General features: G+C 42.8%; 1 protein-coding gene across 1 annotated transcript in view; it reads left to right on the top strand.

The window, feature by feature from the left end:
- The window catches only part of nsg2 (neuronal vesicle trafficking associated 2), an 89,463-nt gene extending 64,943 nt beyond the window's left edge, over window positions 1-24,520 (top strand). Inside the window, exons 4-5 of the mRNA XM_061739478.1 lie at window positions 13,116-13,226; window positions 22,718-24,520. Of these exons, the coding sequence (XP_061595462.1) occupies window positions 13,116-13,226; window positions 22,718-22,924 (318 nt within the window). The 3' untranslated portion in view covers window positions 22,925-24,520. The remainder of the gene's footprint in view (window positions 1-13,115; window positions 13,227-22,717) is intronic.
- The last annotated feature ends 301 nt before the right edge of the window (window positions 24,521-24,821 follow it).

Below are 24,821 nucleotides of genomic sequence, written 5' to 3'. Positions count from 1 at the left end.
TAAAAGTCCACATGATCACTGGGTGCGGCCCAACAATCCCCCCTTCGAATCGAAAACCGGAATGCAGGGTCTGGTTGTCGAATCTAACAACGGTGCACCAGTCCATGTGGTCATAAACTCTGGTTGGGGGCGTGAGGCTAGCCTGGTTAGTCCACTAGGCGAGCAATGCACAAAAATATGAAAAGAAAAACATATTCAAAGCAATAACATCATTCATTTACCTAACACAGTGATATCACTCTTAAAGTGCGGTAGATGAAAGATAAAAGGAGGGGTTAGTTAGGTTTCAGTATGTACACTGTACCTAAAATCAAAAGCCAACAATTTAACCACTCTTTGATTAATTGCTAGGCGACAAAAACACACAAATTAATTTATGTCGGCTGTGGAAGCCTGGAAATTGTGTGTAGGCGTGAATTTTCTTTTAACGCCCCAAAGTATCCTACCCCCCTTTCAGGTGTGGAGCGGGCTTCCACTTCTGGGTCAGAAAAATTGTGAGGGGGCCGCTGCATACAAGGTAATGCAGCTGTTCAGTGTTCTTTTTGCTAAAAAGGTCAAACGTGGGACCCCCCTTGCTCTGAGGTACGGCGTCTGCGCCTTGGTTGTTAATCGTGATCTGTTCTCCTCTGGTTTACTTTAAGAAAACGCTGAGCTGCTTCTTCAGCGTCAGTAACAGTGAAAACTGGGAAGGGCCGCAGCTCCTTTCGGGTAATTAATTTTTGGCTTACTCATGGTGGCGTCTGACCAGGGGGCTCAGGGGATGAGATGACCGGGCTCACCACTTTTGGGTCCAGCCTAAGAACAGACTTGCCTGTCGGTCGATCTCTATCAGCCTGCATGTCCACCTCTGCTGGTTCTCCGTCCACTGCGATGAGCTCTCTGCCATTAATAACCACACCTCAGCTCACGGTCCAGGCCCCAGCGCTTCGCTTGGGATTCTGGCAAGAGATTACACTTATTAACGAAGTCAGCTCACGTTATCACCCAGATTAGAAGAAATTAAACCGATAACAAACCCTGAGAGACTGGGGTATTGGTTATAACCTTAGAAGCAAGAACCAACTGAAAGGAATTAATAAAGTGAATAAAAAGGGAGGAATCTTTAAATAACTTTAAATTAAAGATTCAACTTAAAACACAGTAGAGATTAATCTGAGAAGATTAATAACTCACATGGGGTAATCAGCAACAGTTCAATTAATAGAATTAAAGAAATTAAGTCAACCATTACCTTCAGTTAAGTATGGTTGCAAAAGGGGATTAATCAGAGATTAATAAAATAGTGATCCATCAATAAAAGTTCAGATTAATAAAAATCAGGAACTTACAGCGCGCCAACCATTAGTTTCCATGGAACCTGGTTGCAAAAGGAAATTACTCAAACAGATTCACAAAAATTGAGTGGTAGAAAAAGTTCAGGTTAATAAAATTAACAGAACTTAAAGCAAACCCAACCATTACCTTCAGTGAAGCAGTAGCATTACCTTCAGTGAAGTAAGGTTGCAGAGGAAATCAATCACAAGATTAATAATCGTGTGATGAAAAATAAAAGTTCAAATTAATAAAATTAAAGAACTTAACAAAGCGACCAACCCTTAGTGAGGCGAGGTTGCCATTAGAACCGGGAGGTTTTAAAATCGTAGGAATCAGATAATGAGGGGGGAAGAAAAATAAAAATATTTTCTTTCCCGATCAAAATTAATGTTCTGTTATTTCATACAAACTGGTCACAAATATCGTTTCGAGAGAGCCTCACGCTGGGGCGCCATTTATGTTGTGCAACTCATAGGTAGCTTGGCTGTCCAGTTATCAAGGCTAATGATAATTCTATTAAAGAATTATTAATAATTAATAAAGTTGACTATTTATCAAATTGTATTATCAAAAATGATAATTCTCGTAGGGGCACCACCGCCGGGGCCTTACTTCCGGTGGGATTCGATAACTAACAGCAGAAAATCAGTCTCATTATGATTTGAATTATCCTGCAGAACAGCAAATCTTACAGAATAACAGTGAAGGCGTGATGTCCGAACACTAGGCTCTGCTTAAACAAATCAATTTGTGACCAAATCTTGCATGAAATAACACAACCACTCATAAAGAAATCAATCAGAATTTATTTACATACGGGTGTCAAAAGATGATAAACGCAACACCCAAATAAATCTGATGGCAGAAATGGCTTAAGTATCCATAAAACAATTAATTAACTAGAAAACACAACAATCAATAAAATGAAACATAAACGTTAAATGCATGGAATGAAAAGAAAAGAATCAAATGTGATAATAAAAAAGATGATAAAGAACACAATAATGATAACGTACAGTAATACGCATACAGTAATCTCATTAAACATAAGTTCAGCTTTACACCGTTCTAACTGACTGATCGCCCACACGCCACCTCACGTCTCCTCTGGATTCTGGATCTGGGCTGCGGGCTCTGTCGAGGTTCCAGTCCGATGCGGCCTCGTTTCTCTCGGCTCCACCATGCGGCTCGGCTCGGCTCAGTCCTGTGGAGACCCCACGGGCAGGACGATCCTGCAGGGGTTCCCCGGGGCGGGCAGCTGCTCAGCTTGCTCTCCACGTTCCTCCTTTGAAAAGAGATGCAGTCTTTCTGCGTCTCACAGCCGGGCAGGTCTCTCCGATCACGGAGCCGCTTGACGCGCCTCCAGGCGTGCGAGGACAGTCCACTGGAATCAGGGCCGTCGCCGTCTTCCACCAAGGCGCGGGCTCACGGATCTGGAAGAATCTGGCTTCCGGGCTAAGGGAACTCAAGCAGAGAAAAGGTTAAAAGGAGCAGGAGGGCCGGAGCGCTGCCTCGCTCCGTGACCGCAGCGGATCTCCAGGCCAAGCTGGGGCAAGGGCATGCAGAGCATGGGCCGGCCGTGGAGCAACGCTCCGCTGGATCTTCTCTCCCCCCTCCCAGGGGGGGAGGAGGAGATGTGATCTTTGGCCCACAGCCAAAGGTCCAGCTGCTCAGGACGGAAGGTTGGTCGGAAGAGAAGAGAGAAAGTCTCGGTGCAGCACGGAGTTTTGTATCTCTGCGCGCTGCGATGACGTCAGCGGTGCCTCGTTTGTGATTGGATGCGCGCCGCTTGTCAGGCGCCACCCCCCCCCCCCGCAAGGCATGCTGGGGGTGGTAGTTCAGGCAACGGCGCCATTTTATGAGGCACATTAAAGCGGAAAAGGGGGGGTTCAAAGAAGCAGTACCATTTTGAGGTCTGGTTTTGCGCTCCGCTGCATCCCGACCCCTGCTTAGGTGTCATAAAACCCCAAGGAAGTCTGTTTTCCCTGGCAGAAACCCTGCTGGGTCCTTGTTTTGATCTCCGGCCATGCAGTGGGGTCGTAAACGGGCTATCTCGACCCAGGCCGAGATAACCAGGAGTTAGCAGCAGGGGGTCGCAGGACTTCAGGAAGAAGGGGCAAAGTCTGGTTTTACAGGTCCTCAAAATCACAAAATATTCATTTATAAAAGTCCACATGATCACTGGGTGCGGCCCAACACCATGCATCAATAACCCTTTTAAAACCCAAATATTGGCAATAACCCGAATTTGCACGGCCATGTAAACACCAATAACCCCTTTGAATAACCAGAATTTGCTTATATTCCGGTTTTTAAAAACCCCAATATGAGCCCTGGGTTACTCCTTTTAAAACCTGAATATTGGGTCATGTAAACGCCAAACGGAATATCCCCATCAAACGGAACAGGAATCTGTTTTCTGCACATGCTCTGTTCACAAGGAATCCTGGTCTTTTGAGTCCAGGAAGTCCTTATAAACACGGAGAAACCAAGACCAGGAGGAGACTAATCACTTCATAAATGTAATGAAGGATATGAACATTTCTGCATTTGTAGACGGTAGAAAGTACCGGGATAGACAGATTTAAAAGAAGGTGATAGAAAAGTTGCACAAAGCAGCATTTGTCGTTCTCCGTGCGTCGCTGGTTTGATCCAGATATCCTGAATGATTAATTACCATGTAAACGTAATATTCTGAATGTTTCAGTAACCGGAATATTAGCAATAACCCAAATTTTGACTGCATGTAAACGTAGTCACTGTCTTAAGGTTACATGAACAGCCATCACAATATGTTAATGTACCATTAGCATATAGTCTACGTCAGTCTGAGATTTTACCTGATGGGACATGGAGCCTTGTGCCGGCATTATCACTGCTGTTCCGTTTTTAAAAGTCACACGAACCAGAGGCAGCATGACCCGAGAAAATCAACAGATCGCCCTATCCTTCAGTTCAGTTTTAGTATGCCTAAACTGTTTGTCAGGGGACACATTGTTGAGCTCTATGGATACAACATTTTGGATGTATGCTGATATGGTAACTGATTGATTGAGTTAATTAAAAAAAAAAAATCTAATTTGGTAAATGATCCCCAACTTAGTTCGTCTATTTACTTTTACTTTTACATATATGGTATATACTGTAGTTTCATCTAACTGCAAAGAACATCACATATGTTCTGAAGTTGTATTACCAAGTTATTTTCATTTTTATGATGTCCCACTACAAATGTAGAATTAAAATACTTTTGGAAATTCAAAGGCGAAATAAGAAAACGGTTTCAGTATTCATCTAAAGCAAATGTTACCAATGGCCATACTTTACCATGATATACGATTTAATGGCTTAATATTTTCTATGTATTTCTGTGGTTATTTAAGTATATCTCTATCATTTTACCCAAAGCAAAGGTAACATAAACAAAGTTTACCACTTTTTAAAGTTACAATCCGATTGCGATATATAGCTCTCGATAACCGATTGTGTTGTCAAGTTCAGGAGTGGGTTGTTGTTTTAAAAATCAATATTGGAAATAAAAGAGCAAAAACAGTAGATAAAGACAAGTCTATATCATCCAACACCTCAAAATAAAAACAACAGTGCTTTATCTGAACAGGACATATCAAGTAGAACTATTTACCGGTGAAATCTTAAAGGTTTGAATTTGAACCAAAGTTGTTTTTTTTTCCGTTCAGTGTTGTTATTGCGATTATTGTTATTGCCAATGTTGTGCCACACAGGTAGCTAAGCTGATCAGTTATCGAAGGCTAATGATAATTCTATTAAAGAATTATTAATAATTAATAAAGTCGACTATTTATCAAATTGAATTATCAAAATGATAATAATTCTCGTAGGGGCACCACCCCGGGGCCTTAATCCAGGGAAAAATGATAACTAAACAGCAGAAAATCAGTCTCATATGATTAGGATTATCCTGCATAACAGCAAATCTTACTATCACTTCCAGAATAACAATTGAAGGAGTGCAATTCGAGCTCTGGCTCTCTCAAACAATCAGTTCGTGACCAAATCTTGTATGAAATAACAGAAACCACTCATTAAAAATCAATCAGAATTTATTTACATATAGGTGTCAAAAGATGGTAACGTAACACCCCGAATAAATCCTGATGGCAGAACTTAAGTATTATAAAACCATTAACTAACTGGAAAAACAACAATCAATAAAAATGAAATGACAGTTAAATGCATGGAATGAAAAGAAAAGAATCAAATGCAATAATAAACATGGTATCAACGAACATGTACGGTTTAAAACACTGTGGCTGCATAAAGATGGCTGCCCTATTTAAAGATGGCGGAACCCTCTTTAAGCCACGTGCAGATCTAGACCGGATGTTACTCCCGGTGTTTTAAACGTGACTACGGCAGAAAACAGCGCTTTAAAACATGAATGACTAGCAGAAAGTGGTGACTACAAATTAATGACAACAGTCATGATGATAATGTAATCTCAGCTCTGAACACAGATTTAGCTCTGAAAACGTTCTTAAGTTACTGACAACCAGGGATCCTGACTTCACACAGTTCTGAACCGCTTAGTCCTACTGATCTGCTGCTCACGGGCTCACGTCTCCTCTGGGATCCGGACCGGGTGCCTGCGGGTTTTGTCGACTGGGTTCGCGGTCCTGCTGGGGTTTCGCAGTCAGGTTCTAACGTCCCGTCCCCTCCCCTGAAACGGATTAGACAGCGGCGGGGCCGCCTCGTGCCGGGCCGTGGTTCCGGACCAACGGAGGCTCACACGCATTCCTAAGCGCGGTGGGGGACCGGTCTCTCCTGCCGTGCTTCCCTGCTCGCCGGTCGCCGACGCGCGGCCGTCCAGGCCCCGGGAGAGCTCACGCCGGGCGAGACGCCAGCCGTCCGTCCCGATCCCTGCGCGGTCAGCAGACAGAGGTTCGGAGCGGGGAGGGGGGCTTCAGTCGGAGCGTTCAGTCGCAGCTGTGTCCCGATCTGATTGCCGGGAGCGCGTGGGCGTCGGGAGCTCGGATCTGCAAAACTTAAAGAGGAACAGAGTTTAGTGAGAGGTCGGAGCCTCCGTGGACCGCAGGTCCAACGGAGCGGCCCGATCCGATGCGGGCCTTACACCTCCCCCCAGCCGGGGGGAGAAAAGGAGATGGGATCTTTGGCCCGGAGCCAAAAAGATCCAGCTGTTCCAGGACGAGATGTTGTAGGAAGAGAGAGGAAAAAGGAGAGAGGGATGCAGCGCGCGGTCCGCGCCGTGGGTCCTCGGATCCTGCGGCTGGAGCACGCGGCGGATCTCTCCTCTTATCCCCCCCTTTAGGGGGGGAAGGTCGTGGTCCCTTCGGCCCGGAGCCAAAGGACGTGCTGACCCGCCAGTTGAATGAAGGAGAAAAAGAGAGATGAACGAGCAGCGCTGCGTTTTGATCCTACGCGCGCTGCGGTGACGTCATCGGTGCCTCATTGCGATTGGATGCGCGCCGCTTGTAGGCGCCACCCCCCCACGCAAGGCATGCTGGGGGTTGTAGTTCATGGCAAGGTGGCCATTTTTGGAGGCACATTACAGCCGATTTTCAGCTGAGCAGTTTCAAAGTTGAATATACACATTCACAAAATGTTCATATACATTTATAAGTTCAGAGTTCACATGGGCATATGGGCGACGCACAACACCGATCAATGGGTTATGTAAGTATCAGCCTCGACACCGGTACTGGATCAGATCGGTCCCGCCCCCAAGTGTGAATCTTTTTAATCAGACATTTAGAAGAAAATAGTGGAAAAATTGTAAATATTCTCAGACTATACATCATTCAAACAATTTTATCAGGCCTCATAGCGACTGAAAAATAAAGTGTGATTGCTGTTATGTCTAGTATGAATGAGTCAGGAAGGAATCTGGTCTGTTCAGTGACATTTAAGCTTTTTTTTATTTTGTTTTTGGGTCATACGGTTCAATAATTTCATTACCAACAAACATGCCAAAAAGGCATGTGATAATACAGCCTCCATAAAACATTTAAATATCCCTTTTATACATTAGTGGCTCTTTTAATGCATTTTTTCATACATGCAGCACAAGCGATAACAACTGAGCAGAAAATAATCCAATAAGAAGTGGCGCATTGAAGGAGAAGGACAATTCATCACAGAGGCATAAAACAGGATGAATGAAAACATTTGGAGAGATTTTCTATCTGCCCCTGGATCTCCATCATCCCCCTCTGTCGGCCTTCTGCTCGCCGTGTTATTGCCATTGTCATCCCTTCTTTTATTTCTCACTTTGTTCACTCTGTCACTCTATCATCAGTTTTTATTAGAGCCATTTTTCTCTCCCATCACCCCCCACCTGTGTTTTGTCCCCCTCCCTGGCAGAGAGATGCTCCTCTCCTCTCCTCTGTTCCTGCACTAATGGCGAGGAGGTGTCTGCTCCCCCGTATGGCCTTGTCAACTTACAGCGCCGAGCGTGTGGGTGGTGTGTTGCATTTTAACAGCACGGCTTTAAAAAAGGAAAGGAAAGGGAGAGGGAGAAAGACAAAGCATATGTCAAACGGTGGTGAAACAGGCTGCGGAGAAGCCATTTAGAAGATGCCTCTGAACCTGAGATGCACCACAGAGTTATCAATAAATAAAAGGGGAATGTATTTTTGTGGAAAACATCCCACTCGTGCTGGATTATTTTCAACTGAGAGTCAGAGAGAATCAGCAGGTGGTGTAAGTTATGACTCTTCAGTTAGATGAAACATCTAGCTTATGCAGACGCTTCAGTGACGGGGTTTTCCCTATTGATGAGAATATGTGACGTTTAAAGTCATCCTCTCAAACAATTAACAGTTTCAGGCCAATATTGACCCAAACATTCAACATCATTGAGCTCCGTTTCTTTTAGTTAGATGTTTCACAAAGTTTAAGTTTGATCTGTGGGAACTAAAGCTGTTCATGCTCCTCATCTTCCTCCTGATGGGCTGCTGGTTTATTATGTCTCATACCTGCTCAGGACAGTTGCAACAAACAGGCATCTCTCTGCAGCAGGTTTCTCACTAGCTCTTGCTGTAGAAAACTCCAGGTGAGGATGATAAATAGAAAGATCTGCATTCACAATTCAGATCCTTAACTTGAAACGTAGGTTTGAAATATCTTAATTGTAGCATGTTTATTTTGCTAAATGTTGTTTTTATATGTAGTATACCGGACTGTCTCAGAAAATTAGAATATTGTGATAAAGTCCTTTATTTTCTGTAATGCAAACATGTCATACATTCTGGATTCATTACAAATCAACTGAAATATTGCAAGCCTTTTATTATTTTAATATTGCTGATCATGGCTTACAGCTTAAGAAAACTCAAATATCCTATCTCAAAATATTAGAATATTCTGGGAATCTTAAACTGTAAGCCATAATCAGCAATATTAAAATAATAAAAGGCTTGAGATATTTCAGTTGATTTGTAATGAATCCAGAATATATGACATTTTTGTTTTTGTAATTGCATTACAGAAAATAAAGAACTTTATCACAATATTCTAATTTTCTGAGACAGTCCTGTAGAGTTAGGGACACTGCACTGAACTGTCCTGGGTATGGTGAGTCAAGCTATGGGCCATGAATGATATAATGATATAAGCAGACTGCTGAAATAATTTGTAGGATTTGAAACATGGCTGCAGGCAGTATTGGTACAATATTCACAATCTGGGATATGGCAAGAATAAAAATGTTCCCATACTCAGAGTTTGACATGCTCCGAACATGAAATCTACTTCAACTGCTGTTTGGATATCACTATCAATTTGATTCATATCTTGTAATATTCAGGGTTCTTGGTGTCGAAGTAAAGTCAGCTCCAATATTACTGATTCAATTCAATTCAATTCAATTTTATTTATATAGCGTCTAATACAACAGATGTTGTCTCTAGACGCTTTCCAGAGATCCAGAACATGAACATAAACATAAACATAAACATAAACATAAACATAAACATAAACCCCCGAGCAATTATTATATAAACAATGGCAGGTAAAAACTCCCTTAGTGGGAGAAAAGCCTTAAGCCAAACAGTGATCAGTGCAGCGCATTAGTAAAAAAGCACAAGCCAGAAAGCAGGCCCTGTAGATTCATACGCAATTATCTCTTTACATGTGGACAAAACCACAGCAACAACAACAGACACTTTTTCTCTCTGCAGCTTGAATCTTTTTATTTCTGCTTGAATAGAATCAAGAGATTTTCTTTCAGTCTTCCCTGGATTCATTGAAACGATTACAGCCCAAAGGGCACAATTACCTGCCGTGCACTTAGTCAAGCTGAAGCCAAACCTTGTTTTCAGCATATTGTTCTTTCTCCAAACTGAAACAACACGCCGCGCTTCTACCTGCGTCCAGTACAAACACTTCCTTATCTGCCAGCAACATGAGGGTTGTGTTGGCGGTGATAATGCTGTTAAAGGGCCAACAGTGCTCTGCTAATGGCTTTATTTTACCAAAATGTATGGAAAGACGGAGAGGAAAGATGATAATTTTGCACCAACTAAAAGATCACATTTCCATTATTTGTATCAAACTGAAATGTATTCTTTCCTGGGAAGGCTGATAGTACGCGCCGACGGCGGCTGCACACTTCAGCAACGCAGAAGATTAAAACTGTGATTTTGATGTCACACGTGAAGAGATTCGTTATAACGGAGCTCGACTGTTACCCCAACGCCCTCCTAAGGTTTACAGCTGAGATTGGCCAGATTATGAATAATAGAGAAAGGTCAGGATGGATTTTTAATGAATTTAGACAGCACATGGCCACGGCTGCATCAATAAGGATTTTATGGCGATTATTTCTATTAGAAAGGGCAGAGTGTGTTCTTGTGAACTCTTGCTTTGGAGTGTGAAGCGTGCTTGAGCAGTAAAGGGTTTAATCCCCTTAATCCGTTTCATAATCTAACTTTGAGATCACTGTAAAGGGACCAGATAATTATTCTTTAAGAGGAAATTTGATTGAGTCAATATTACTGAATGACTGTTTACTAACACTTCAAACAGACGGATGGAAATGGTAATTTCCTCTATTTAAGGAGCACACAATAGTGTAATTTCCTCAGTTATTGGCAGCCAGAATCTTCATTTCATGCGTCCACTCAAAGTCCACATGCAGGCAACTCTTGCTTCGTTTCCTTCTTGAAATGAAGAGTTTTACTGTAATCCCTCTTCCTAATAAGACCATTCATTCAGCAATTCAAAAGGGTGGGAAAAAGCAGGCGAGGGGGTCTTAATCAGTCATGCAGCATCTTCCAGAGCGGAGAAGGCGTGTCACGGTGACATTAAATGCAACCCTTTCACGGCTGTGATGTGAGGAGATGTGAAGGTCCTGTCCCCCGGTTGACTCGAGTAAACAGTCACTCGGCCGTCCCGGTCCACCCATACAACGCTGATGGAGACCGATGATCACGCGCGTGCGTAATTGCCCTGACATCTCGCAGTGACAGATTGTACATGGAGCAGTAATCGGGAATAGTTTAATAGCAGTCAAGAATTGAACATGGTGGATTGGAAAGATTCCTCCAGCATGGGAGATTGTATTTTTCATCAATCTGACTGTACTGTTATTTTTCAGCAGGCGCATGTATAGGCACGACACTTACCTTCAGCTATCCTTTGTGCTCAATTTGCATAATTCTAATTAAATGCTCACTCAGAAGCACCAGTTCGGTTGTTATGTAGGAAGTAGGAGGAAACAGGCCCTTTTATATGTTAATATTCTTCATAACAGCAGTGTGTTGCCCGCCACGGAATTTAATATTTCACACATTCAACTATACATTTGCATCAGCATGTAGGAAGAAAATGAATAATTGCCTTCATTTTAGGTCGGCTCTGTTTTTTTTTCTGGATGATAAACATTTCTTCACACTGTTTTAATTATTTTGATTTTGTACAAGTGAACATTCAAATAAAGGCTGATATCATTTCACAGCTCCGTGTACCGGAAAACGTTAGTTTGTGCCATTTTCTGCAGAGCATTTGGTCAGGGCCAGCGCTCGAGAGGCTCTTATCGCCGCGCTACCCTCCACTTTGCTGTAATGCCAAATCTAACCGTCTCCCTGCAAGGATGAAGCAGAGATCTCGCCACAGATCGGGCGGTTACACAGAAATGCTGCACGGAGGGACAGCGGAGGACTCTGACAAAGATGTGCAGACAGATATCAAAGTTATTCTGATTAACCTCTCTGACTGTCCTGTTTTTCAATGTTTTTCAATGTCATTGGTGAATGTATTATCAATCAAAGTAGCACAGTGGGGTGTGATTCTACTGGGCCTGGTGATTTTTGGGTATATGCTCATGCTATACATTGTGTTAATAAATTCATCAATCATTTAGGGCTTGTTTGGATTTAGCAGATCAACATTGAGATCACCACAGATGAAAATAACTTTTTGATTAGTTTTTGAAAACATTTCTTCTATCCAGCTCTTAAACACTTCAATACTAGAGCCTGGTGCTCTATATATGCAGCTAATTATCACATTTTTCTTTTTTTCTTTACAGATTTCAATTTTTATGCAGTCTAATACATTATCAATCACCGTTGTCATGCTATCTACCACCTTATAGTTAAAGTTTTTATCCACATACACAGCCACTCCTCCTCCAGTCTTATTCTTTCTATTCATATAGTTGAATTCATACCCATCCAGTTCACAATCCATTCCTTTATTAGTGTTGATCCATGTTTCAGATGTGGCAATGATTTTGAATGGTTTTGTGAATGGACTTAGATATTCCTTGATATTGTTGAAGTTTGCATACAGGCTTCTGCTATTGAAATGGATTATTGATTACTTGTTATCCGATTTAATGGTCTGATTATACTGTTCGTTGGTGTGGTAGTAGCAGTCGTTATTAATGTTGGAGAAGAAATGATTATCCGGGTCTATATCATTTTCCAAGTCCAGTGAATTATGGTCAGTGTATTGAAATGTCCTGCAGGTGGTCGTGGGTGGCTTGTAGCTTGCATTACGGAGCACAAGTCTTTCCCTGACCCTGCACCCCAACCTGGGACTTGCTGATTGGGCCGGAGCTTCGGGAGCTGCGTGCTGGCCTGCGGTCCCCACCCCTGGTCATCCCGTTGCTGCTTCCACCTGCCTGCTGTGTTGTTGCCGTCCCTGACCCACCAGTCCGGCCCTCGGCAGGAGGGTCCCCCCTGATGATCCAGGTCCTGCTCAAGGTTTCTTCCCTCCTAAAGGGGAGTTTTTCTTGCCACTGTTTGGCTTAAGGTTTTTCTCCCACTAGGGGAGTTTTTACCTGCCATTGTTTATGTAATAACTGCTCGGGGGTCATGTTCTGGGTATGGGTCTCTGGAAAGCGTCTAGAGACAACTCTGTTGTATTAGACGCTATATAAATAAAATTGAATTGAATTGAATTGAATTGAAATGTTCTCAGTCCCAGTTGATCATGATCAGCAATCATTTGAGTTATGTCGTTGTTTCCAGATGTGGATGAATGGGTTCCTTCAGACTGTGTCATGATTGGCTGTTGTGAATTGAGTTTCATACCTTACAGTCCGGTTTGTGATGATCATTGGTATTTGTCCAGATCCTCGATTTTTATCTGAAGGCTTTTTATCCACGCGGCGCTGTGTTTGTGGGAGACAGGTAGCTTTTAACAGCCCGCAACTTGAGTCATTCATCACGTAACTCAACAGGACACGTTGCCTGGAGGAGCCGTTGGCCTGTGTCCTCAGTCTTACCGTTGGTTCTGACAGCAGTCGCTCAGACAAACGCACACGTTCATTGACCCAGCGTTTGTTCTCCCTGCAGGTGACGATCCTGATCATCCTGGCCTTGGCCTTCCTCGCCTGCATCGTGTTCCTGGTGGTCTATAAAGCCTTCACCTACGACCACGCCTGCCCAGATGGATTTATTTACAAGGTAAGACCCTTAAGCGCCCCTTCATTTTATTTCACAGCTTAACACCAAATCTATTTACAGCCTTAATAAGTCACCGCAGCAGCTGGATGTACCAAAGGTTCAAAAACAGCTTGTGTGTAGTTAAGTCGGCCTCCGGCTAAGGTTGATTTTCATTACCGAGTCATGTGTTGTGTTTACTTTCTCGTGTCGAGTCGACTTATTTATAATTTCTTGACAAATGTAAAAATAATGAATGCAAGTTCCGGTTCCTTCATTCTGTGTATAAAATAAAAAAAGAGAGAAATGATGTGGAACACAGTCTGTCAGGTTTTAAATGGAACAGTCTATCTGGCTGTTTTAATCAAGGAGGCAGAGCAGAAACGTTTCTACTTCCAAAAAGTCAGCGCCTTTTAATTTCTCCTTTGGAGTTCTAGTGTTGCAGTGGGGTGTTTCTTTCAAAATCACACACTTTGTAGGGTGTGTACAACAGTATACTGCTACAGCAGCTGTTATTAGCAGGTAGACGTGTCTCAGGTAGACGTGTCTCAGGTGAGACGCCCAGTACTGGAGATGAGGGGGGATGAGGGGGGATGAGGGGGGTGAGGGGGGATGGCACCCCCCCCTGAAATAAAAACGGTCCAAATCATCCCCCCTGTAAAACTGCCATCCCTCCTTTCCATCCCTTATGTAATTTCATCAATGAATGTGGTTTTACTGCTATTTCAACATTTAGAGTCATCACCAGAAAAATAACACCAGAAAAATGTGACAATTTTCACCTTTTTCAGGTAAATTTTCACTTGAAATAAGTAGGAAAATCTGCCAGTGGGACAAGATTTATCTTCTTATTATCTTTATCTTCTTATTACAAGCAAACAAATCAGATTTTTCTACTTTTTCAAGTGAAAATCTACTTGAAACAGGTGAAAATTGTTGTTTTTTCCAGTGATGAGTCTTGCTTTAAGTGTAATGAGATTTTTTTACTAAAATGAGACATTTGAACTTGAAATAAGACAAATATTCTTGTTAAGATTTTGAGTTTTTGCAGTGATCCATGTTACTTATCCTGTGAAGGACAGAGTCATATTGATAAGTTCAGAAAAGTGTTTTTTATTGTTGTGTTTTGATGTATTTGATGTAAGCCCAGTGGATATTTAAAGCTTACAGAAGGCTGCATTTAACTGCTGCTATGTCATTCCTGCAGTATTTCTGCAGCTGTTTTGGTCACTGCTATTATTTGTAATATATTATATTATTTGTAATCAGCACAAATTATCTGTCCCCATATGATAAAATCCACCATCCCCCTGATTTTCTTTTACAACTCGAGTACTGGAGACGCCACACAAACACAGGCCCAGACGGCTGAAACAGAAGCCAAGTCACATGCGGTTACGGGACTGAAAAGAACAGAAATGCAACAATCTTCTTCTTATTAGAAATATATATGTAAAAAATTAATTTAAATATGCATTTTATATCAGTGTTGAAAAAAGATCAGCAAAAAGGGTTACAACAAGCAAGTGGCACTCATTAGGTAAACGCTTGACTTCACCAAGACTTGGAGAGATTAAATATTTAATTATTTACTTCGACATGTTAGTGTGTTTGCCGTAAAAATAAAAAAAATAAAAAAATAAAGGTAGCCGGCCTCCCCGTTACCCAGAAGTCCCTGTGACTGGTCATCTCCACGATGCTTAGACCGGCATCAGTCCATCCTGCATCCTCTCCTCAGCGTTTCTGTTTGATTCCCTGGAGTTTTGAGAGCTAATCACAAGCCTCCAGAGGGGTATTCCAGGAAGCAGGTTCAACAAATTCCGAGTTTAAACCTGAACTCTGAGTTGACTTAACCTGAGATAGGAAAGTCTGAGTTTTCGGTTTCAGAACAGCGGATATGAGTTAGTTCAATCAACTCTGAGTTTGTTAAGCTCGAGTTAAAAAGCCATCATCAGTAGAGCCCTGAAACAAGGATTCACCATGGCAACCGGCGACAACAAAAGAGCGACATACTTTTTCTTTTTTCTTTTTAAACTTTATTTAACATTTCAATTTACAAAATCCCTTTGAGGAAACATTAGTTTGCATCTGAAGATCCACACACTTCACGCCACTGGAGTTAGAAGTGTTAATACGTGCGTATGGCGAGTATGAGAGCATATTTCAGAAAAAAAACACGAAACACGAGGAGAGAAATGGCGTGGGGGAAAGTTGCTGCAGTCAATGTGTAGGTTTGAATGCAGTATTCATTTAACATTTAAGTGTTTCTACGAGGCTGTTAGCCACTGATGGATTAATAATGCAAATTCATTTTAAGGTAAGATATCAAATCCCCCTACCCTCTTATAAATCTGTTTAAGGGAAATATTTGACTGTTTTTTTACTCTCTCCCTCTCTTTCTGTCTTCTCCTTTTTGCATTTGGACTTTAACTGTTTGAAGTTAAACTGGGATGTCCCAGTGATATTGTTGCACTGACATAGTGAATAAAATACGTTGCGTTTGTTAGATATGCTTTTTCTGCTCTCTCTGCCGCTTGCCCCATTGGCTGAATTGACGCCACTGAGGGAGGAGACAGAGAGAAACTCAGGCTTTATTGAAGTAAACCTGCTACCGAGCAGGTTAGGTTCACAGGCTCAGTTGCCATAGTAACTGACTCAGAGCTTGAGTTAACTCGCTTTCTGGAACTGAAAACTCTGGATTTCCCTGATCTCAGGCTTAACAAACTCAGGATTTTCACTAAACCTGCTTCCTGGAATACCCCTCAGGTGTCAAACGAACATCAAGAAACTCTGTATTATCATTAAGAACGTCTTCCCTTCCATGGGTCAGATACTGGCGTCAGACTGGCATATAGAGCATCTTCAGGCCCACCCACAATTATGTATATAATTAATGACTTTTTGTGGATTTATCCGCTAAGTTATGTCAGTCAACCATGCTGAAGTGTCTTTAAAAGTTTCATATGAGGCCTTTTCTGACTTTTGAAGGTTGATATTTGACTTAAACTGTAATATAGTTTTCAGCCTGTGTATCTGTCAAGATGTTTACAGTTGATTGAGCAGTGAATGGACGTGTTGAGAGAGCAAGGGTCCCCTAAACTCCAGGTGTAGGTGAACGGGGGCCGGGCCTGTATCTCCCCGGACCCCCAGACGTGACTCGGCTCACAGAGAAACATCCTCCAATTGTCTCTGTCGCTGCGGCACGTGACTGGCAGGGCCGTGGTGATTCATCTGGGAACCAATACCAGCAGAGCCAGCGTGAGGAGGGAGGGGAAGGCCAAACACTCTGCTCACCCAAGCACAAAGAGAGAGAAGATTTAAGCTCGCAGGCTAAGAGTTTTGGAGTCGGGATCAGAGTAAAACAACCTTCTTGTGGCGCTCGATCAATGTGAAAAGGGATCAAAAATGCAAAGTGTGGGACCTTTAATCAAGGCGCTGAGTTCTATCTGCCCTTCACTGTGTCCTCCTTTGCTTTCTCACCTGCCTAAAAAAAGAAGCAAAGGTGAGTTCAGTGTCCTATGGGAAAAGAGGAACAGTATTCCCGGCCTACTTCTGTTTCAGGGGTCGTGTTTGAAGCAGAGGCTAACGAGGCCTGATAGACAGACATTAATCAATAAAATCACAGATTTGGTCAGACGAGTGTCATCAAATCTAATGTCAGTGCTAGGGCCAATCTTGTTCAGTTTATACATGCAGCCGTTGGGAAGTATAATCCAGAATCACGGCATACAATTTCATTGTTATGCTGATGATACGCAGCTCTATTTGTCTATGAAGCCGGATGAAACAGAACCGTTAGTTAAACTTCAGGCATGTCTTAGGGACATCAAGGACTGGATGTCCAGAAATTTCCTGCTTCTAAATTCAGATAAAACAGAGGTTATCATTCTTGGTCCAGAGCATCTTAGGAAGGGATTAGATGGTGTTGCGATGGCTTCCAGTGCAACTGTGAGAAATCTTGGTGTTATTTTCGATCAGGATTTGTCGTTTAAACCATATGTCAATCAGGTTTGTAAAATAGCCTTTTTCCATCTCCGTAATATTGCAAAGATTAGGAAAATCCTCTCACAGAGTGATGCAGAAAAACTAGTTCATGCGTTTGTATCTTCTAGACTAGATTACTGTAATGTGTTGTTAGCAGGATGTCCAAGTAATTTGCTGAATGGGCTCCAGCTGATCCGAAATGCAGCAGCACGAGTGCTGACAGGAATCAGCAGGAGAGACCACGTCTCTCCAGTGTTAGCGTCGCTCCATTGGTTACCCGTAAAATTCAGAATCCAATTTAAAATTTTATTACTTGCGTATAAAGCCCAAAACGGCTTAGCTCCGCATTATTTGCAAGACCTGATAGTGCCTTATGTTCCTGTCAGAGCTCTCCGTTCTCAGAGTGCAGGTTTACTCGTAGTTCCTAGAGTATCTAAATGTAGATTTGGAGGGCGGGCGTTCTGCTATCAGGCGCCACTACTATGGAACCAACTTCCAATCTGGGTTAAGGGGGCTGACACCACCTCCACCTTTAAAACTAAACTTAAAACATTTCTGTTTAGTAAAGCCTATAGTTAGTGTTTAGTAAACCTCTAGCTGGTGTTGGTAAATCTTTAGGTAGTGTAAACTTTTAGTGTGTCAGAGTCGCTCCTGTGGTTTCTTGTGCTGGCCCCCCCTTCTCCTCCCTTTTCTCTCTTTTGTCCATGTTGCAGCATCCTTTGCCGGACACCGGAACCTGCAGTGTGGGAGTGAGGGGGGCAGGGTAACGGCCCCTTTTGGGCGGGGGAGAATGTTCGTCACTCAAGACTCCTCTCCCTGGCCCTGCCCCTTCTCAACCTTTCCCCGACCCTGCACCCCAACCTGGGACTTGATGATTGGGCCGGAGCTTCGGGAGCTGCGTGCTGGCCTGCGGTCCCCACCCCTGGTCATCCCGTTGCTGGCCCCCCCTTCTCCTCCCTTTTCTCTCTTTTGTCCTGCAGGTGGCCGTGGGTGGCTTGTAGCTTGCATTACGGAGCACAAGTCTTTTCCTGACCCTGCACCCCAACCTGGGACTTGCTGATTGGGCCGGAGCTTCGGGAGCTGTGTGCTGGCCTGCGGTCCCCACCCCCGGTCATCCCGTTGCTGCTTCCACCTGCCTGCTGTGCTGTTGCCGTCCCTGACCCACCAGTCTGGCCCTCGGCAGGAGGGTCCCCCCTGATGAGCCTGGTCCTGCTCAAGGTTTCTTCCCTCCTAAAGGGGAGTTTTTCCTTGCCACTGTTTGGCTTAAGGTTTTTCTCCCACTAGGGGAGTTTTTACCTGCCATTGTTTATGTAATAACTGCTCGGGGGTCATGTTCTGGGTATGGGTCTCTGTAAAGCGTCTAGAGACAACTCTGTTGTATTAGACGCTATATAAATAAAATTGAATTGAATTGAATTGAATTGTTAAGGTTTCTTTCCTAACACTAAGACCAAAGAACAAGAGTCCATTAAATATGCTCTCAGAAGTTATTAGCTGAGTGCACTTTTATGGAAAGATTATAAAATTAACCTGAACATAATAAGCACATTATGATGTATTTCAGGTGCACATGGCGAGTGCATGAACGGAAGCGTCTCCTGGTTCCATCCGTATTCAGCTCGCTGCTGCAGAAACCCGATGGTGTAAAGTGTGTGGGATGCATACAGACTAGCACTCTTCTCCGGTGATACTTTGAAGATTCACTGTACATAACCTTGTAAGATCACCTTGGAAGTCTGCCTCTCTTGACAAATCTTGTCTTTAAGGTGGAATAAATCTGGTTCCAGCCTGCAGTCTGTAGAGTTATTATAAGCTGTGCCACATGCACACGAGCTGCAAAAGTGCGGATAGAAATACTTATGCACACTTTCCTTTACGATAGGGTGATATTGCAGTAATACATTCAAGTATGTAAATGCACTTCTGTGCAGACGGTAAAAAGTCTGTCATGCACATCCACCAGTCATCTGAATCCACTTTCCCTTTGTATACTCCCATCGGGAGCTGTACATGTTGTGTCAGCCTCAGGGAAAAGAGGCTGAGTGCCTTTTTCTTTGTCCCCATTTCATATTCCCATGTTGGATTTTTCAAAGATATGGATATATATATATATATATTTTTTTTTTAAAGAAACGACACCTGGGAATTAGCTGAGACAGACAATCTCTGCAGTGTGAGCGTCTACGTGGTTCATTCCAGTTACTGCAGCTTGTTCTGAGACCTGTATGAGAGGTAGTTGTACCTCAGATACTTTAGGATGTCTCACTCTGCAGGCTCGCTGTTGCCATTTACAACCACCCCCCCCCCCCCCCCCCCCCCCCCGACCCCCCCCCCCCCCCTGCTTCCACCGCAGACTCCATGTCTGTTGCTTTAATATTATTGTCATCATCATAATTATTATTATGTAGGTAGATACTATTGCAACACAGCACAGGCAGATTTATATACCTATATATATGTATATATGTATGTATGCTGTGTTTCCTCTAGGATTTTTGCAGCAGCAGGAGCAGGCTCTCCAGGGAGTCGTTGCAGCGTAAAGAAATGACACTCCACAACCAGATTTTACTGTCCCAAACTGTGTATTGACTGGCCAGTAGAAAATGGCATTTTCGAGGCTGAATGTAAAACTAAAAACTAAAAAAATAGAACAATAAAGTTAAATAAAAACAAAAACAATAGAAACAATTTCTTTACAGAGAATCAGTGGCAAAGTTTGCCCCCGGGCTCAGAACATTGGATTTTTCTGTTTTTTTTTTGTAAAACGGCTCTGAGGCTCCGTTTTATGGAGATTCTTCAAGAGGTGGCCCGTTGATGCTCAGCAGCATACAACTGCAACGTGACCCCCCCCCCTCCCTGCAGCCTGTTTCTCAAGGCAGTCTTCACTTACAGATAGAAAGAATAACAACGTTGTTTCTCTCAATTTGATTTTAAAATTGTTTCTAGTTTGTGTCTGATATATTATTAAATATCTTACCCTATTCATTGTTCAGAAGCTGGTGTAAAACTGCAGGGGACTTTTGTTGGCTCATTTAGGGCCCCCTTAGGTCCACGTGAACATAATTTAAATACCACACCCTACATACTGTAGGTTCCATGGCAGAAATGCAAAAACCTCCTATCTGAAAAATTTATTCTCTAGTTTTTTCCCAAACAATTATAATTTTTTATGGATACAACATAAATGTTATACTGCTAGGAGAGGATTACCATACTATGTGAAGTGGAGATGAGTGTGTTATTTCCATCTTCTGATGCCACTTCCACCAAGATAACCACGTCATAAAGCTCAAATCTTCCTAAGCTGGTTTCTTCAACCTTAATTGAGTTGCTCAGTAACCTTGAGAATCCAGTTTGAGCCGGTCTTCTGCTGATCCCAACAAAGAATAAAAGACAAAAGAGGATGCAGTTGGAGGGTTAATCTGTATGAAGGTTGTACGAGTACTTGGTCACACTAAACATATTTTAAAAAGTATAAATTTGTACTAACAGCCCTCTCTCCTCGATTTCTCAGATTCTTCAATGTTGCATTACTCAGGGATCCTCCTTTAGGAGAATTGTGCTTTGTGAGCCAAATAGACTTCTGGTCCATATTTTGTTACCACTAAGGGCCTGATTTACTAAGATCCTAAATAAAGAGTACTAAATTGCGTGTGCACTGAAAAAGTTTGCACGTGCTGTTGTGTGTTTTGCGGGTGATCAACTAAGAATGCTTGCGCAATTGATAACAGGTGCAAACAGCAGTATTTAAATGAGGTGTTGCGTGTCTTACGGTTTGCGCCATGGAGAGTCTGGATGGAAAGAAGGATAGTCGCAAGCGCAAAATGAAATTTGACGAGTTGGAGTTAGAGATATTAGTGGAAGAGACAAATAAACGCATTCATGAACTACAGCAAAGAAATTTAAACATTACCAAAAGAAACGCAATATGGGAGAAAATCTGCGATAGAATAAATGCAGTTGGTAAGACAAAAAGAACGGCAGATGAGGTTAAAAGAAGGTGCCAAGATATAAGGCGAAGAACTAAAGAAAAAGTGGCCTTTAATAAAACTTGTGCAACCATTTTTAAAATAGCATGCAGCAGAATAAAGACGCTCTCTCTGCGTATTCTTTGATTTTGGCGATGTCGCCTCCTTGCCACAATAACAGCAGCCATCTGGCGGGTACGCCAGCACAAGAAACTACAGGAGCGACTCTAACACACTAGAGTTTACACTACCTAGAGATTTACCAACACCAGCTAGAGGTTTACTAAACACTAACTATAGGCTTTACTAAACAGAAAGGTTTTAAGTTTAGTTTTAAACGTGGAGGTGGTGTCAGCCTCCTTAACCCAGATTGGAAGTTGGTTCCATAGTAATGGTGCCTGATAGCAGAACGCCCGCCCTCCAAATCTACATTTAGATACTCTAGGAACTACGAGTAAACCTGCACTCTGAGAGCGGAGAGCTCTGCCAGGAACATAAGGCACTATCAGGTCTTGCAAATAATGCGGAGCTAAGCCGTTATCTCACATCTTCAGTTACTTTGGGGGGAAATGAAAGTACTGTAAATACTTTATTTATCACTATTTGCGTGTAATGGCAAGGAAAAGGGATTGGTCCTAAATTTGATTACTTTTTTAGTCTAATTAAGAAGTTAAAGAGGGGAAAAAACAAACAAAATGAAGGCCTATAGAGCACTGTGTAAGAAATCAGTCAAGTCCAAATTTAGATGAAATTATGGCAAGTCTTTGGTATCTTATCCTCCCAATTATTTTAAGTGGACTAAACGAAATCTGCTTTTTTTCCCCTATGAATAACCCATCATTAAAATGCCCTAAATGGGGAAAGTAAGTCATCCCTGACAGTTTTTATTCATCTGTTTTTGTTGTTGTTTGTGTTTTAAGAGCTAGTCATTACCATAAGTGTCAAAGCGAGACTGTTTATATAAGTTTATACTCGACATCTGTTTTAGACATGTATAGTGTGACCGTGTGCTTGTATAACCTTTGTACAGATTAACTGCTCCAACCGCATCCTCCTCCTCATCTTTTGTTCTGTTAGACTTTGCCGACAGGCTCCAACTGGATTCTCAAGGTTATTGAGCAGCCTAACCCGACCCCCCACATCTCTAAAAGATACACTTTCAAGGTTTCCTGAGAACCACTGACCTCATCAGCCACACGTTTCCACACACACGCACGGGCCTGGCCATGACCAGCTCATGCGCATGTAAAATGCACTTTCTGATTGGATAACTCGCAACTGGAAGCAAGGCCCCAAACACTACACACATACAATAGCCTGGTGAATCCTTGCTACGAAGAATTAAGGCAGTTCTGAATTCAAAAGGGGCTCCTACCCAAGGTTAAAGATGGAGTATCCTGAGATGTGGGTCTTTGTTGCTGCCCTTGCTTACTTGCTGTCACTCTTATAAATTGTGTATTGTCTGTGGAACTTGTTTGGCAGGAAAATCAATGCTACACGCAGCACATTAGCCATAAAACAACCCTCACATCAGCCTGACTCTCCCTCTCGCTCTTCCCGCAGCACAAGCGGTGCATCCCGGCCTCCCTGGAGGCGTACTACGCTGCTCAGGACGCCAACTCCCGGGGCCGCTTCTACACCGTGATCAGCCACTACAGCATGGCCAAGCAGACCACCTCGCACTCCGTCTCCCCCTGGCTGCCCGGCGGCGGTGGCGGCGCGGCGGCGCCGGGGCACGAAGGCAAACCCCCGAGCGGCGAGGGCCACTGAGTTAGCCGCGCGGTTCCGGGGTGGAAACACACACGTAGGTACAGGCGAGACAAGGTAGATACAGGCCGAGGTAGATAAAGACTCACACTGAAGCACTCACACATGTCCGTGACTATTTGGAACAGAAATAAATTAAAAAATGAATAAAAATAAGCATTACAGCTACTTATTAGTGTAGAGTGAAGGCATGCATGCAGACATCAACACATACAAGCATATGCTAGGTCGTTCTCTGAATACATCGTCTGCCCATTTGTATGCTCGTCCTCCTACTGAGGGGCATCGTATCCTTCCTCCTCACACATGGGCCCACTCATGCCCACCTTCTTCACTGACTCTCATAATACACGTATTTCTTTCCGTGACGTGTGGGTGTTTTGTACGTGATTCCACCTCTTTCTACAAAACCACAGCATTAAAGCTGGATTTCGTGTTTACTCTCAGCGAGACTCTCGCGAGCACCAGTCATTATTCTAAGTGTTTATACCGTAGTTGCATCTTTTTTACGATCACACCTGCCAAACGTTTCCCATGTCGGGGTCACTCCTTCTATATTTACTGCTGTAACGCATTTTCAAACTCCACATTTCAACATCTACGTAGACGCAGAGGGAATGAATGTGTTCATCTTATCTGTTTGATAGCTCCCGTGTAATGACATTTTTAATGTATTGTGCCATACAGATCCCCAGGTGACCCGAGCTGTACAAACAGTTGTGCATTCGAGCTAGTTTTGTGCGTATGCTTTGTAGTAGCAAGTTTTTCTTTGTATTTTGAATAGATCTACAATTCTTTCACGTGAACTACTTGCATATTGCTTCAGCTGCCAGTCTTGTAGTTTCATTAAACACATTACAGCAGATGGGAAAGGAGAAATTGTGCACCACCTCTTGCCAAACCTCTTATTTTCCCCTGAGTCGCGTTTCCATTTACACTTTTGCGCAAAAGAAAATTGAATCTCTGAAAGTATCTTTACCTCCAAGACTCTTCGAAACAACATTTTGAAAAAAATGGGCTGCAACATCTTTAGTCTTTGATAAATTATTGCGATCGCTCCTCAGCTGGTGAGAAAATAGCCAGATGATGAAGCTAGCAGGCGATCATTCAAAGAGCTTTTCTTATTAAGAATAAAAGCTCTTATGTGATGTGTAATGATTAAGTAGTGTTTTAGCACAGCTACATCATATTAATGAGGCCAAAAACAGCCGGAAACTACATTTTGATTATTTTAGACTGACCGCCTACATCACTTTGAATCGCCTGAAAAACCACTCCCTAGAAGCATTAAAAGGTTTATTTGATATTTGGCAGTTTTTGGCAGTTTCCATTACAGGATTTCTTTTTCAATATTCGGTTTTTGCGCAAATCTAGCAGTAATGGAAACGCGCCTCGTGTGCTGTTATGTTCATAAATGGGCTTCAACTGAAGTCAGATTTGGTTTGTGTACTGTTATAATGATTATTTTTTAGATCTGTTGTTAAGAGCGCTTCAATGAAATATTGTGATGTTCCTAATTGTATCGATACCTGGTGTAATTTATCGGTGTGCAGCCTTGTTCCTGCTCTCTTGGTTTGAATTGAAAATAAAAACAAGCTGTGACCTGTGCCGAGTGTCTGTCAGTCCTGCTTACCGCTGCGTCTCTGCACAAGTCACACTGTGCCCAACGTGCACCCCGGGCCAGCAGTGTGACGGACAGGTGCTTTTCAGGCCTTTTCCTGCAGCTTGTGTCATTTTAATGTCTTCAAATCCAATGCATACCTCATGTCTGCTGCCTATGATGAAGGGACTAAGAGTACAAGAAAAATACCAGTATCCTTTGTGTCTGGTGGGTTTATTATTCATACACACTGACCTCAGTGAATAGAAGACCTGTTTTTAATGAAAAGAATGGTAAGTT

The sequence above is a fragment of the Cololabis saira genome, chromosome 14, assembly GCF_033807715.1.
Source record: "Cololabis saira isolate AMF1-May2022 chromosome 14, fColSai1.1, whole genome shotgun sequence".
In the NCBI taxonomy this organism is placed as follows: domain Eukaryota; kingdom Metazoa; phylum Chordata; class Actinopteri; order Beloniformes; family Belonidae; genus Cololabis; species Cololabis saira.
This window is presented reverse-complemented; position numbering and strand designations above follow the sequence as displayed.